This window comes from Neomonachus schauinslandi, chromosome 3, assembly GCF_002201575.2.
Source record: "Neomonachus schauinslandi chromosome 3, ASM220157v2, whole genome shotgun sequence".
NCBI lineage: Eukaryota > Metazoa > Chordata > Mammalia > Carnivora > Phocidae > Neomonachus > Neomonachus schauinslandi.
In genome coordinates this window covers 2,896,525-2,909,561 of record NC_058405.1, presented here as the reverse complement: position 1 = coordinate 2,909,561, position 13,037 = coordinate 2,896,525, and the positions used below count along the sequence as shown (strand labels likewise).

The 13,037-nt window shown below is 42.0% G+C and overlaps 1 protein-coding gene across 1 annotated transcript in view; it reads right to left on the bottom strand.

Annotated features, from left to right (window-relative positions):
* COL4A1 (collagen type IV alpha 1 chain) overlaps positions 1-13,037 on the bottom strand; it is a 136,187-nt gene that overhangs the window by 69,754 nt on the left and 53,396 nt on the right. The window contains exon 2 of the mRNA XM_021695995.2: positions 8,739-8,798. Within this exon, the coding sequence (XP_021551670.1) occupies positions 8,739-8,798 (60 nt within the window). The remainder of the gene's footprint in view (positions 1-8,738; positions 8,799-13,037) is intronic.

The window sequence follows — 13,037 nt, the reverse complement described above, 5'->3', positions numbered from 1 at the left end:
ATAAGATAAACCCACTGAACATGGGTCTGTTCGTAGTGACTTCCCTATGGCGTGTTGTTACCATTGTAACCCGTGGGTTCAAGCACATTTTTAAACATTCTTTGTTTTCAAAGAACGATAAAAAAGACAAAAGTAGGTGAATGTGGGAACCCATGTTGATTCTCATGAGGACTCTGCCAGATGATGAGTCATGTGTAATATGTGGAAATAGGAAATAGGAGACATCTGGAAAAAATCTTGGCATTATAAGACACCAGAAAAAACATGGAAAAGAGAGTGTATTAGCCCACAGTATCCGCCAATGGGCAGAGAAGGAACATGCCATCGGACCCTCCAACGAACACCAATTGTTCCCAAAGTGATTAGAGTAGGCATGTGGAGTGCTCGGTCCCTCCCATGGCAAAAATAAAGGACATTTCTCAGAGGTTCCCCTTTTAAAATCTCTAGAACAGGGACAGCTGGCTGGGGGAGGGGAGGCGCTCAGGCAACGCCTATAATTACACGCGTGTCAGGAAAAGCAGCTCAGAAAACCCTGCAGGGGGATTTGGAATGCATAAAGGGAGAGCTGGTTCCCCTCATATTTTAAGGGATAAGGATTCTGAAAATGGATGATAAAATCACAACACTGACTAGAAATTGGATGGTGTTTCCAGACAGACCTCCCAAGTGAGTGCATCTCATTTTTCCTGCACCAAAAGCTTCCAAAAGCTATAAACATGCTGCCTAACAATGGTTCTGTGGTTGTGAAAACATCCTAATATCTCTTTAATTGAGGTCCTGGGAGAGCTTCTGCCACAGGTGTAACCAGTCCGTGTCTCTGGTCTTGCAGACTTCACGTGGGAACTGGGATGCCCCTACCAGGCGGGCTCCACCTCTGTCTTTCCGTCCAGGAACCCACCCACAGCTGGACCAGCCAGCAAATCCTGTCCCCATATTCACACAACGTTAAAATTCCGCTATCGCTAAGCTGACACGTACCCATATATGACATTTTCAACTTCCCAAGTGCTTTTAGGCACAATGCCTTCCACTTGACCCTTTTAGCAGCTCTGGGAAACTGCAGGTCAAAGGCCACCTTCCTCTTTCTTAGGGTAACTTGGTTGACGTGACTTGATGAGACACCCTCAGCTGGTAGATGGTGGAGCTCCCACGAGAATCGGGGCTTTAATCCAACAATGACATTCTTCCCTAAAGGCCCTCCCTAACCTGAGAGATGGAAGGGTCTATGACCAAATGCATCTGGAGAATGGTACATGCTATGCCAAGCCTTGAATGCTCAGAAGCTTATTAAAGATTCTGAGATGCCCCAGCATGGAAACAACAAACAACCACTAAGCCATAACTCAGTGTTCCCCAAACACATTTGTCCTTGGAACATTCTTCCTTATTCCATCCCAAAGGAAACATCTATTAACATCTCAAGATGCTCCTAGGACCATTGTTTGGGGAAAGGCCAAACTACACACTATTGCCTTTCGGAAATGCTCAAAAACACTTATAAAAATAAAGATATCCAATCAGGGGCGCCTGGGTGGCTCAGTTGTTAAGCGTCTGCCTTCGGCTCAGGTCGTGATCCCAGGGTCCTGGGATGGAGCCCCACATCGGGCTCCCTGCTCCACGGGAAGCCTGCTTCTCCCTCCCCCACTCCCCCTGCTTGTGTTCCCTCTCTCGCTGTGTCTCTCTCTGTCGAGTAAATAAATAAAATCTTTAAAAAAAAAAGATATCCTACCAGTATCAAAAATAGCAGAAGTTATTTCAAATACGCTAAACAAATCTTAATTTTATTAACTAAACCTAATATTTTGTGGTAAGTAGCACTTTCTTCTGCATTTTGACTGTATATATTGCAAATCTTACTAGTAGAAAAATGGAATTTATTTTTAAATATACTAGATTTTGAAATTCTCACTAATTCAAATGCAGTGCAGTGCCTCTCACAGAGTGTTTAGTAAGTAACGATTCATTATTAGTCCAGATCAGCTAATTTACCCAAAGTTTCAAAGAATTTACACAAAGAATATTTACTTTCATTTACTTGAGGAAAACATTAACTCTCTAGGATAAATATGACACCTTTAATATTTAGAACAATGGTTAATATAATTTAATTTATGGGAAAGAGATTTTCAATACCCTGACAAAAAATAATAAGATAACATATAATATGTATATGTAATTCTATACTAAGAGTGAAAAGAGAATAATTAGTCGTTATATAAAGTATAACATACAAAGCACTCTAGTATTTTTTGTTTCATAATGAAATCATGGCTAAAAATATTTCTATTATTAGCCATGAGTAAATTAAAAGATCAATGAAATACATGAATAAATTGAAGACTACTGAATTCTCAGAAAATACCCATTCAATGTAGTCCCTGTCTCAAAAAAGAGTTTCACTTAATATTGAAAGAGGAATATGAGCAGGCTCTATATTGATGGTCATAGAAGAAAGTGAGATCCTTTATCGTTAAAGCAATGTCAGATCCTAAGGCATTTCTGAGTGCCGTAAGACGTGCAAGGCTGATGCCCACACTCCCATCCAGCGGGCTCGGTGAGGTCTCTGCCAAGAGCAGCTGATGGAAAATTGCCAATGTAAAATGGCACACAGAAAGAGGGGAAGTTTTGCCTCTTCTCTTGTCTTTAGATATGACTAGCTTTACAGCATTCTTTGCACTTTTTTTCTTATGTCTTGTGCCCTTGAGAGAAAGACCCTAAAAATACTTGTTTATTATCTCTCCAAGTGCCTGGCAAAGTAACGGCTGAGAAGTGCACGTGGACGGATTCACTGTCACACGGCAACTCTGAGCAGCCTGTGGAAAGAGAGGATGCCTGTTTTCAGCTGTAGACGCGGCTGAGGAACAAGCTGATGACCCTCGTCTCTGACCATGTCCAGAATGCATAAGAAATGTGGCCATATTCGCCTCCTGAGAAATCAAGGAGGTATGCCCAATACGTAAGTAACAGAGTGACTCCCTCTTGACCAGAGTGATGGATTTCCTACAGGACAGGGAATGTGCCAGGACTTCCTGAAGGAAGGGGTCGGGGCACCACGATCCCCGCCACGTAGATGCTCGTGCATCTTCTGACACTGACCCGAGAAACCCTCCCCTCAAGGTTTTATTCTGAATGCTGTATGGAATGAAGATCCCCGAACGTGAGCGAAGGCGGATTACTCCGACCAGGCTTCCCCTAACCTGCCTCCAGTGGGGAGTGGGGCTCAGATGTGGGCACAGGACCTCTGACCTGCTCTGTGTCACAGACAAGAGGGCTCCCTGTGGTTATCTGTTTAACCTAGTGGACGCTTGTCTGGAACAGGAACTGGGAGGTCCGCCTGTGGCCCCAAAGGAATAGGTCCATTTCTTTGTGGTCGTCCAGCAATCCCTTCCCTCACTACCCATTTAGAGAAAGGCTTTGCTTTCTTCCTTGGCCGGTGGCCAGCAGCGCAGTGTATACCCCGTGGATTCCGTTTTAGGGCAACAGGAGCTTGCCCAAGACTTGAGGATATTCTGAACCATGAGTTCATCTCCTTGGGCTCTCCCAGATCAGGGTCTTCTTATCCTGAATGGGAACCGACTAGCGCTTGAATCCTGTTGCTTACCTCATAATTCCCTATAAGAGATGGGGCTACTTCAGTGGCTCTCAATCCTGGTCGATTTTGCTCCCCCTTCTTCCCCGCCCCCAGGAGACATCTGGCCAAATCTGCAGACATTTTGGTTGCCACAAATGGAGTGGAAGGTTCTCTTAGCATCTGGTGGGCAGAGGCCAGGGATGCCGCTAAGCATCCTGCAATGCATAGGACCTCCCCACAACAAAAAACTAGCCCACCCAAAATGTCAATAGTACCAAAACTCAGAAACCCTGGACTAGTTGGTTTCTTCAACTAGAAAATGGGTATAATAATAATACACATTAAAAAATTTCAGCACTGTGCCTGACCCAAGGTAGATGTTCAATACGCATCAACTCTTTGCTTTCTTGCTCTGACACCCCAAAGCCAGGATTTCCCTGTCCTACCGAGATCTGTTGTGAATTAGCAGAAGCTACAATTTAACGTTAAGATGCAGACAGACAGGTTTATATGGAGGTGGGATGGTTACTGGTTGTGGCAAATGTATATAGGAACCAACTGGCTGGTAAAGCTGTGAAGCATCCCCTGTAGTAAGAGAAAAGAGTATCCCACATAAAGAGTGACATGAATGGGGCGCCTGGGTGGCTCAGTCGTTAAGCATCTGCCTTCAGCTCAGGTCATGATCCCAGGGTCCTGGGATCGAGCCCCACATCGGGCTCCCTGCTCAGCGGGAAGCCTGCTTCTCCCTCTCCCACTCCCACTCCCCCTGCTTGTGTTCCCTCTCTTGCTGTGTCTCTCTGTCAAATAAATAAAATCTTTAAAAAAAAAAAAAAGAGTGACATGAACTACTTCCCAGATTTCCAGGGCCCAAAACAGAACCACTTCCAAATTGGCCAGACTTCTCCACCCTTCCAAAATCAGATAAGGCACACATTTTAGACAAAAACAAATTCCATTTTCAAAATTCTCTGCTTTGCGAGCGATCTGGGGCTGGCCTATCTGATCACCGAGCAGCAGCGTGCAGACCCTGAGTGTGGAGCAGACAGCGTACTCAGCAATAACAGCATAGTGAGCTTCTCCCCCACGTCGCTGGCAAGGATCGGGGTACCAGCAGGTTCAAGTACACTGAGAAGTTGCAAGAGACCCACGCAGTTCTCGTTATGTAATAGAAATAATATAATTCTGTGTAACAAAGACTCCACTCCCAAGACCGTGGCTAAGATTATCCCTTTCCAGAGTCACTTTATTAGGAACCACCAAGCCTTTTTTAGGATATACTGATCAACTGGCCATGAGAGCTGTTTTCTGGGATTAGTGTGGGGAAATTCCATGTGCATCCTTATGCCCGTGAGTGACAGGTGACCCTACTCTCTATCCAAGCAAGGTGGGGGCATTAGTGGACACATAATACGCCTGCGCCCTACTTCATCTGGGAAGCCGTCCCTCTTTTTTAGGGCTCTGGGCCTCAGGGTTGCTCCTTTCTCAGAACAACTGTACCATTTGTTCTTTCTACTGTTTGTCCTGCAATGCCATCATTTGCTCCCAATTAACTTTGTTACTTACTTCATAGGCATACCTCTCCCCTCTCTGGCTTAACTTGGAGTTCCTTGTTTTGAATGCTGCAGGGCCACAGAATAGAATGCTAGCTTTACATAAATGTGGGCTCCCATGGTGAAAATATCTGAAAGACTTCTTATATAAACTCCATTTCGGCAAAATGTAAATAGCCAATTCCCAAGCATATAGTAGTAGCTCTTGGGAATGCGTTGTCTTTCCTACTATCTCACATAGTTGAGAAAATCAGGTTATCAAGCAAAAGAAGAGCTTAACTTTTGGCTATTTCTGCGTAAGCAAGCATTCAAAACGCTAATCAGTTTAAGTAGATAACATTCCCACAGTGCTGAGGTCCCTGGAAGAACACAAAGCCATTGTGTACAAACCAAATTAATTACCTAAGAGAAAACATCTGAAGATCTGAGCGCCAGCCAGGAAAGTGGGAAAACAAACAATTCTGCCAGGCCCTGAAGTCCTGTGAAAGCCTCATGAATTCAACTGTTGAACTCAGAGCAAGACACCCAGGGTTAGATCGATAACTGTGGGATGGAAACATGGCCACGGGTCTGCTGCATTAACACTTACTTATGGTATCTGGAGAATAGAAGACATTCTGCCAACTAATGACATCTCCATGGAAAACAGGACTTAGCCAAAAAAGATTTGGTAATCGATACTGGAGACATTCCAGTGTCCGTCAGTGGATTCTAAACAGCCAATCTGTGAAAGTGTCCCTCAAGGAGATGTGGAAAAGACGTGTCTCAGAAACCATGATTTCCACATTTCTAAGGCAGCTGACACTCTGTCCCACTTAGGTAACTTCAACTCTTTCTGAGTTATGTGGCTCATGTTATCCTACTTTTAAAAAGAGGTCAAAATTCATTTAACTTGTAGACATTAGAGAGTAGCCAAATAACTCCTAGGAGAACTGAAGACATCCAGCAGGAGCTCAAAAGCAGGCCTGTGAACTGAACCACCAGACTGAAGTTCTGTGATTCTAAACCCTTGGTTCATTTTGCATTTGCACCTGATTAGCAGCATGTCCAGGCCTCGCTCTGAGAATGGGTGGCAGTGGAGAAGGACCAAGTTCTCTCACTGATGTGCTGGCCGAGAATAAATGTCTCTGTTCTCTGACCTTGGGATAAGAGGGGGCCCCGCATCTGAAATCCCAGCTCAGCTGTGCTCCACTATCTCAGGCCATTGCACTGATTATTTTAACATCGGTTCCAAGACAATTAGTGGAAGTTTAAAATGTCCTCTTTCCATGGGGGGAAAGGACCTCTTCCTTGGTCATGCCTGCTATGTGAACCATGGGACCTAAAATATTTCTGCTCAAGAGGAGAAAACAGATCTTCACTTTTTGTTGAAAGGACATAATACTAAACCATTTGGCTATTCCCCTAGATTTCAAGAGGCCTTCTGAATCCATTTGACAATTACAGTCTTTTAAAACAGATGGCTTAATCAACAGCTTACAGGTATTTTATTTTAAATAGTCTTTCTTTAAGAATAATGTAGAAAATCGAAAGTGGGTGGAGACTGGGTGCTGAGAGAGTGGGGTCAGCCAGGGAAGGTGATGGAGGGCCTGGATCCCGGATGTCTGGTCTACTTGCTGGGAAATCTTCTAGAGGCTTAGCAAGGGGGAGAGCAGAATTCTACTCCTTCCACCCAAACCCAAGGGGAGCACTGGGGCTTTTCAATTTCAAGGCCCAGGTTGGCTGGTCACAGTGCAAGGCTGGCCTGACCCCTCATCACAAGGAAGGAGCACAGTCTAATGGCACATCTTTGCCCTCAATGCCCCCTAGACCTTCCAGGACCCAAGTGGGAGGCTGGCCCTACAGCACGTTTCCTGGTCAAGATCTGAGCGTACCAGCCACCGCAAGTATTTCCTCAATGCTTAGTTTTGAAAAGAAATGTTTCAAGACCCTTTCCTTGCGGGGTTGGGTGTAGATGCTGCCCGAGACTCAGACGTGGCCCTGCCTTCTCTAACAATGTTTGAACCAAGGCCCTGACTAGCTGTCCTCAAGTCATGTTAAACTCAGCCAAAAATACCTGGAAAGCTCTACCTAGATCAGTCTACCCGGTTACATATTAACGGGTGGATTTTTGGTAAAAATGAAAATGAAGCCGGCTAGAAAGCATATGCACAGAATAGGAAGTCTAAAAAGCCAGAGCTATGGGCGGGGGGGGTGCCAGGGGTCTGCAGCTGCTGGATGGTGGGGGGTAGGGGGGAGCCCTGAAAGTCACCGGGACGGACTGTGTTCTCTTTGAGAGTGAGTCACACGACCCCTGCCCCTCCAACCCTGGATGCTTTAAGTTACAAGAAAAACACAATGGTGTTGATACAGGCCTTCATTTCCCCTTTGCTGACATAGGTTCTACTTTTTATAGTTTTAAGAATTTCTTTGTTAGTTCAGTGTGCTTATGTATATAATTCAAGTTAGACCAAAAGGAAAAAAAAAAAAGATTCTTTGTGGTGTGAACATACTTGCCTCTACTGTAAAATCCCTCTTTTGAATGCACACTTGCCAAATAAGAAGATGAACAGAACATGAAGGTGAGTTATAGCTGACACGATTGATATTGAAAGATATCAATATATTTTCACATACTGCATTTATTCAAAAACTATCCAGGTAACACTGGTGTCACCAACTAGGAGCATATCTTTTTAAAAAAATAATGTTGGTACTTCAGCAAGTGGCTAAAAAGAAACAAAACCATTTTCTCTACAGAATTCTCTGAATTTTGAGAGTGAGTCTGTGACCTGATAGAGGCCTCCAGCAGGCCGGGGGCCGGGGAAGGGCATCCTGGCCGGGCTGACACCCTCCACGGCTGGAGAGCAGGGCTCTTCCGCCCTCCACCTGCCTCAGGCCCCCACCACTAACAGGCTGACTGGCTTCCAGGCCCTGTCCTCTCACTGCCACACCTGGTTTCCAGGACCGCTCCAGGCAATTTCCGGATGCTGCACTGTTGCTGGGGAAAACCAGCAGGCACCCTCTCTCGCAAAAAACTAAAATGCATGTATGGATTGCCCTCCAATGAAAACGATTTATCCAGATCAATGATTCTCACATGGGAGGGAGGAGCACTTGCTTCGAAAAAAAATATTTTATGTGGCATTTGGGGAACAGTAAATATTTACTGTTTTTATAAATAAATCTGGACAAACGCGTTATGAATTAAAAATTGGTTAAAAATACTAATTTGAATAAAGGCCCACAGGTGCAATAGAAACTTTTTCTTTTTTTGAGAGAAATGCTAAGTTTTATGCTTATACATGGATTCCAAAGAATACTATTGGCTCAACAGATTTTCTGCCAATACATATGTTCCTTCTTGAATCAGAAAAGGAAATAAACTGAATCCCTTTTTTCTCCATTAACTGCCACTAATTATCAGAGTCTTTGGAGAACTGCCGTTGAGATTTCCTAGACACCACATTAAGCCTGGTTTTGCTTCATTTGTATCACTCTGGGGACATTATTAAAATAGTAATAAGGTTTTAACACGAATTGCTGATTATTGGGTTAGGTTTAATGTCGTTTCTAATGATTTCCATATTGAATGCAATTCAAAACGAACTGTTACTACTTAAGCTTTGGCCACTTACCTTCTGTCCCTTCACTCCATGGCAGTCACACTTCCCACAGCCAGAGCCAGCACAACCACCCTGGAAGAAGAGGAAAACGTCTTTAAATAGAAGAACTCTTGCAAATTGAGGTCACTTTTTTAATTGAAATGATTTTGGCATCTTCACCCATTTATGGGAGATGTCCTACCCTGTTATTAGGAGCACAACCTTAAAATATGAGATCCAGATTTGCTCTAATGGGGTTATCACGTACATGCCCTGTGGCTTCTCTCTCTTGCCCTAACAGATGAAACAGCAAGCCTGGAGTAGAGCAAATCAAAGCACTACTTGGTCCACAAAGGGAAGGCTGTCATTTATACTTTTGAAATTGCCTCCCCAGAGATGATTTTAACAGGACATCACCCATATTTCCAAGGCTATGATTCTGATTTAGGAGTTTCAGACCTGAGACCAAGGAAACTGAGGACCTGGGAGAGCAGAGTCCATGCTTTGTCCCTCGAATTCCCAAGGACACACAAGCATGCAACAAACATTTGTGCAAAGAGGAAATAAATGAAGGAGCTGATGTTAAGCCCAACCTTAAAGAACTGATTTTTAATTCAGTTAAAAGCTTGAATGAAAAGAACCCAAGCATGTAATAAAAGCTGGAGAAGAGGAATATTGTCCAGAATAGATCACATATTAGGCCACAAAACCAGCCTCAACAAATTCAAGAAGATTGAAGTCATGCTATGCATCTTTTCTGACCACAATGCCATGCAACTAGAAATCAAACCACAAGAAAAAATCTTGGAGGAGCACAAATACATGGAGGTTAAATAACATGCTACTAAACAATGAATGGGTCAGCCAAGAAATCAAAGAAGAAATTGAAAAGTACATGGAAACAAATGAAAATGAAAACACAATGGCCCAAAATCTCTGGGGTGCAGCAAAAGCAGTTCTAAGAGGGATGTTTATAGCAACACAGGCCTACCTCAAGAAGCAAGAAAAATCTCAAAGAACCTAACCTTACACCTAAAGGAGCTAGAAAAAGAAGAACAAACAAAACCCAAGCCCAGCAGAAGGAAGGAAATAATAAAGATTAGAGCAGCAATAAATGATATGGAAACTAAAATATAATAGAACAGATCAATGTAACCAGGAGCTGGTTCTTTGAAAAGATCAACAAAACTGATAAACCTCTAGCCAGACTCCTTTTAAAAAAAGAGAGAGGGGACCCAAATAAGCAAAATTACTAATAAAAGAGGAGAAATAACAACCAATACCACAGAAATACAATAATTATAACACAGTATTATGAAAGCCTATATGCCAACAAATTGGACAACTTAGAAGAAATGGATAAATTCCTAGAAACATATAATCTACCAAAACTGAAGCAGGAAGAAATAGAAAATTTGAACAGACCAATTACTAGCAATGAAACTGAATCAGTAATTAAATAAATAAATAAACAAACAAACAAATAAATAAATAAACAAACTCCCAACAAACTAAAGTCCAAGACCAGATGCCTTCACAGGCGAATTCTACCAACATTTAAAGAGTTAATACCTGTTCTTCTCAAATTATTCCAATAGATAGAAGAGGAAGGAAAACTTCCAAATTCATTCTATGAGGCCAGCATCACCCTGATACCAAAACCACATAAAGACATCTCAAAAAAGAGAGAACTACAGACCAATATCCATAATGAACATGGACGCAAAAATCTCAACAAAATGTTAGCAAACCAAAACCAAAAGTACATTAAAAACATCATTCAACACAATCAGTGTGATTTATTCCCAGGATGCAAGGGTGGTTCAATACTCACAAATCAATCAACATGATACATCACATCAACAAGAGAAAGGATGAAAACCGTATGATCATTTCAACAGATGCAGAAAAAGCATTTGACAATGTACAACATCCATTCATGATAAAAACCCTCAACAAAGTAGGTCTGGAGGGAACATACCTCAACATAATAAAGACCACATAGGAAAACCCACAGCCAACATCATACTCAATAGGGCAAAACTGAGAGCTTTCCTCCTAAGGCAGGAACAAGACAAGGATGTCCACTCTCATTACTTTTATTCAACATAGTACTGGAAGCCCTAGCCACAGCAATCAGACAATGTAGAGAAATAAAAAACATCCAAATTGGTAAGGAAGAAATAAAACTCTCACTATTTGCAGATGACAAGATAATATATGTAGAAAACCCAAAAGACTCCACCAAAAAACTACTAGAACCGATAAATGAATTCAGTGAAGTCCCAGGACACAAAATCAATGTACAGAAATCTGTTGAATTCCTATACACCAAAAATGAAGCAACAGAAGGAGAAATTAAGAAAACAATCCCATTTACAATTATACCCAAAACATAAAATATCTACAAATAAACTTAACCAGAGGTGAAAGACCTATACTCTGAAAACTATAAAACACTGATGAAAGGGGGGAAAAAATGATGAAAGAAATACAAGATGACACAAAGAAATGGAAAGTCATTCCCTGCTTATGGATTGGAAGAACAAACATTGTTAAAATATCCATACTACCCAAAGCAATCTGTACATTCAATGCAATCCTTATAAAAATACCAACAGCATTTTTCACAGAACTAGAACAAACGATTCTAAAATTTATATGGAACCACAAATGACCTCAAATAGCCAAAGCAATCTTGGAAAAAACAAACTGGAGGTATCACAGTTCCAGACTTCAAGTTATATTACAAAGCAATAGTAATCAAAACAGTATGGTACTGGCATAGAAATAGATACACAGATCAATGGAATAGACTAGAAAGCCTAGAAATAAACACACAATTACATGGTCAATTAATCTCTGACAAAGGAGAAATAAATATACAATGGGAAAAAGATGGACTCTTCGACAAATGGTGTTGGGAAACTGGACAGCCACATGCAGAAGAATGAAACTGGACCATACTTTCCTATAGCAAACACAAAAATAAACTCAAAATGGATTAAAGACCTAAATGTGAGACCTGAAACCACAAAAATCCCAGAAGTGAGCACAGGCAGCAACTTCTCTGATACGGCCATAGCAATATCTTTCTAGATATGTCTCTTGAAGCAAGGGAAATACAAGCAAAAATAAATTATTGGGACTACATCAAAATGAAAAGTTCCTGCACAGTGAAGGAAACAATAAAACTAAAAGGCAGCCTACAGAATAGAAGATACCTGCAAATGACATATCCAATAAAGGGTTAGTATCCAAAATATATAAAGAACTAATACAATTCCACATCCAAAAAACAAATGACCCAATTTTTAAAATGGGCAGAAGACATGAACAGACATTTCTCCAAAGAAGACATCCAGATGGCCAATGGACAGATGAAAAGATGCTTGTCACCGTTCATCATCAAGGAAATGCAAATCAAAACTATAATGAGGTATCACCTCACACCTGTCAGAATGGCTAAAATCAAAACACAAGAAACAACAGGTGTTGGTGAGGATGTGGAGAAAAAGGAACCCTCGTGCACTGTTGGTGGGAATGCAAACTGGTGCAGCCACTTTGGAAGACAGTATGAAGGTTCCTCAAAAAGTTAAAACTAGAACTACCCTATGAGCCACCAACTGCACTTCTGGGTATTTACCCAAAAAATACAAAAACACTAATTCAAAGGGACACATGCACCCCAATGTTTCTTGCAGCATTTTTTTTTAAGATTTTATTTATTTATTTGAGAGAGAGAGAGAGTGAGAAAGACAGCACATGAGAGGGGGGAGGGTCAGAGAGAGAAGCAGACTCCCTGCTGAGCAGGGAGCCCGACGCGGGACTTGATCCAGGGACTCCAGGATCATGACCTGAGCCGAAGGCAGTCGCTTAACCAACTGAGCCACCCAGGCGCCCCTTGCAGCATTATTTACAATAGCCAAACTATGGGGGCAGCCCAAGTGTCCACTGATAGATGAATGAATAAAGATGTAGGATACAATGGAATAGTACTCAACCATAAGAAAGAATGAAATCTTGCCATTTGCAACAACATGGATGGAGCTAGAGAGTATCATGCTAAGTAAAATAAGTCAGTCAGAGAAAGACAAATACCATATGATTCCACTGATATGTGGAATTTAAGAAACAAAACAAACAAGCAAAGGAAAAAAAAAGGGAGAGAGAGACAACTCAAGAAACAGACTCTTAACTCCAGAGAACACACTGATGGTTACCAGAGGGGAGATGGGTGGCGGCATGGGGATTAAGGAGTGCACTTATCATGATGAAAAAAATAAAATAAAGTAGCATCCTGTAAAAAAAAAAAAAAAAGCTGGAGAGGAA